General features: G+C 44.9%; 1 protein-coding gene across 1 annotated transcript in view; it reads right to left on the minus strand.

Annotated features, from left to right (window-relative positions):
* The window catches only part of NDUFC1 (NADH:ubiquinone oxidoreductase subunit C1), a 6,175-nt gene extending 5,985 nt beyond the window's left edge, over positions 1-190 (minus strand). Inside the window, exon 1 of the mRNA XM_014455194.2 lies at positions 52-190. Within this exon, the coding sequence (XP_014310680.1) occupies positions 52-118 (67 nt within the window). The 5' untranslated portion in view covers positions 119-190. The remainder of the gene's footprint in view (positions 1-51) is intronic.
* Between the last annotated feature and the right edge of the window lie 3,290 nt (positions 191-3,480).

The following is a 3,480-nucleotide window of genomic DNA, read 5'->3' on the forward strand; positions in this document are numbered from 1 at the left end:
TGGAAGGCAGCTGGGAGGCCGGCTCTGCCTGCACGAGGTAGGGACACTCACAGCCGCTCGGGAGCCTGGCCGGGGCCAGCAGCCGGGAGAAGGGCCGCAGCAACGCGGACGGCGCCATCTTGCCGGGCGGGCTCCGCCTCCCCAGCCAGTCCCTCCGGGTCGGCGCCGGTCCCCGGAGCGCCCCCTGGCGGCGGGACCCGCCTGCGCGCCGAGGCGTTGCAGTCACAGGCAGGTACTCACTCGTCTGGTCCGTCTCCAGTCTGCGAGGTTAGGGAGGAAATGATTCACGTGCGAGGTGTGGGGGAGGAGGAGGTGGCTTGTCCTCTGCCTTGTCCTCCTCCTCCTCGTCCTCGGAGAGTTTATTTCAGACCCCTTCCCCAGGGATACCTACCCTTAGATCCACTGCAATCCACCGTCAGGAGCCAGAAAACTGGAAATGAAGTGTCGTGTTGAGTTAACAGTTAGCATGTTGATTAAATTCTGTGTTCCAGCCACTGTGCATGAATGCATCATGTGGTTCACATGCATCCTCTCATTTCATCTTCACGACAGACTGCATGGCATGCCGTGATTACTATCTTCAATTAACAGACGAAGCTCAAAGAAGACAAGCTATTCATCCAAGGTGACATAGTATTCCTGATATCTGGAAAGACCTCTTACGGTTTCTAAAGTCTGCTTGCTCGCACTGTCTTAGAAAAGCCTCACAACCCTGTGAGGAAAAGAGAATCCCCGCGTTTTAAAATAAATGCCTGACCCGCTCACGAGCACACACGTGGGGGAGGCGGGCTTCAGACTGAGGTCTTCTGATCCCAGATTTAGTGATCCTCCCTTTTCAGTGGCCCTCCTTAGCCCCCCTAACAGGCTTGGACAGGCCGCTGAGGCCATGAGCTGAAGGGCAGGGTTCAAAGTGCTTAAGTTCCTAAGTGCCATTCCTGCTCACACCTTTTTAGCTGCATCAATTTTAGGCAAATTACTTAACCTCTGTATGCCTCCCTAACATCAAGCCTATGTATAGGGTCCTTGGGACACTTAGTTTGTAAACAACTTGGTTTTGCCTGTTAAAAACATTGTACTGATCAGTAGGTTTTGTCTCTTTCACAGTTGAACCAGATTTATGTACATTCAATTCTCAATTTGATCTGATGTGTAAAGACCTTGTAAAAATATGTATAGGTAAAAGAGATAATAAGTTTTAATAATTTAACTCTAATCCTTTGAATCTTATGCCATTTAGTTTCATTTTAAACGCAAAATAAATGTTAGCAAACCTCTTTTCCTTCTATATTTTCTTTTTTTGTTAATCCTCACCCAATGATATACTAGTATATATATATTTTAAATATATTTCCATTGATTTCAGAGAGGAAGGGAGAGGGAGAGATAGAAACATCAATGATGAGAGAATCATTGATCAGCTGCCTCCTGCAGGCCCCCTACTGGGGATCAAACCTGCAACCCAGGAATGCACCTGTGGCTGGAATTGAACTCCTTCAGTCCTCAGGCCAATGCTCTATCCACTGAGCCAAACCAGATAGGGCATGGTATTTTTTCCCATTGATTTTTAGAGAGAGGAGGGGGCGAGGAGAGAGAGAGAGAGAGAGAGAGAGAGAGAGAGAGAGAAACATTGATATGAGAGAGATACATCTATCCGTTGCTTCCTGCACGTGCCCCACTGGGGTCCTGGATCAAACCCACAACCCAGGTACATGCCCTTGACTGGGAATCGAACCCCCGACCAACACTGCCAGCCACAGAGCTACACCAGCCAGGCCCTTCTATATTTTCTTTAGCTATGTTATTAAAATTTTTTAAACCAAAAATTATTAACTAAAGAGTAAAAAATAATTGTTTATGCTTTCTGGTTCACTTTTACTAGTACATGTAATGGATGGCTAAATAGATTGCTAAGATCTGAGTCACTTTATAGTTTCTAACCTAGTTTGAGTCTCCTGGGCTCACGCTCAAGTAAGCAAACCACTCAGCTAATATGCTGAGTTGTTGGTTCTCAACTTCTCTTCTCGTCCACTCAGCACCCAGTCAGTTGTATATCCTTTCTACATCATCCCTTGGAAGCTTGTCCTGACACAGCTCTTGCTAGTATCCAACAAGTTGGAACAGAAACCTGACTTAGAGCATACAGAGCCAGTAAGCCAATTGCCCATTTCAGTACTGCTGCTGGAAAAGGCTGTTTTGTTCTTTTGGCCCCCTTTACTGGTGTATATTTTGGGAGAGTGATAAAGTATAAGCACATTTCTTTCAGTGTGTTATAGCTGATGGAACCCTACACTTGGAGTAGGCAGCTGTAGGTGAAACCACATCTTGAAAAGAATCCCGGTGAAGCGATTCCAGCCGGGAGCTAATAGCTGTGATGTTTTGGTAGAAGTTGCTACCTGACATTCATTTAAGCATTTCCAGAATTTGAATGCTAAAACTTTATTTGTGACCCAGGCAAAGGGAAAGGAGATTTGAATAGCAGCTAGGAAACCAGACTTTTTAGTCCCTGATTTTCCTGCTGGGAAACTTCTTACTCAACTTACACCTCCTAAGGAGGGTTAATGAAGAGCAAGACTTGAAACAGTATAAAATGTAAATTATATATATGTTTATTGATTTATGATTCACAAGAAGACTATACATCAAATTCAGGATCTGGAGAGAGATGAAGTGCCTGATGTATCTTTAAGTTTTTATTTAACTTACTGAAGTAATCACAAAATGTTAACATTTGTTAAATCTGGGTGGCAAATACATATTTCTTTTCTGTTGTATTTCTATAAAATTTAAGTACTTAATAATTAAGGCATAAAAGTGTCAATAGAGAACATCTTACATATGTGAAGATGAATGAATTTAACTCTACATAACCCTTTTTGTAGAATTAAAGTTTGTCAGGTAAATTATTTATTTACTAGAGGCCTGGTACACGGATCCGTGCACTGGTGGGGTCCCTTGGCCTGGCCTGTGGGGATCGGGCCGAAACCACAGTCTGACATCCCCTGAGGGGGTCCTGGATTGCAAGAGGGTGCAGGTCAGGCAGAGGGACCCCACCGGTGCACGATTGAGGCTGGGGAGGGATCTTGGGAGGGTTCCAGGGCGTGTCTGGCCTGTCTCACTCAGTCCCAATGGACCCGACCCCAGCAGCAAGCTAACCTACCAGTCGGAGCTTCTGCTCTCTGGTGGTCAGTGCACATCATAGCGACTGGTCGAATGGTCCAATGGTCGGACACTTAGCATATTAGGCTTTTATTATATAGGATTTTTGGTTAAGATTTTCAGGGATGAGGCATTTTGACAATAGTCATATGCAAATATTTGGGGTAAGGTGAACTACCCACCACCACCATCATCGTCCCTGTCACCATCTAGCCTTGGATATGTTAACTTCTTGGATAGCTATCATTAACAGTATAAGTGAGATCTTTATCTGTTAAAAAGTGGTGATCTACCAGAGTACATATTTTATTGTTGAGTTCAGGC

The sequence above is a fragment of the Myotis lucifugus genome, unplaced genomic scaffold (assembly GCF_000147115.1).
Source record: "Myotis lucifugus unplaced genomic scaffold, Myoluc2.0 scaffold_1, whole genome shotgun sequence".
NCBI lineage: Eukaryota > Metazoa > Chordata > Mammalia > Chiroptera > Vespertilionidae > Myotis > Myotis lucifugus.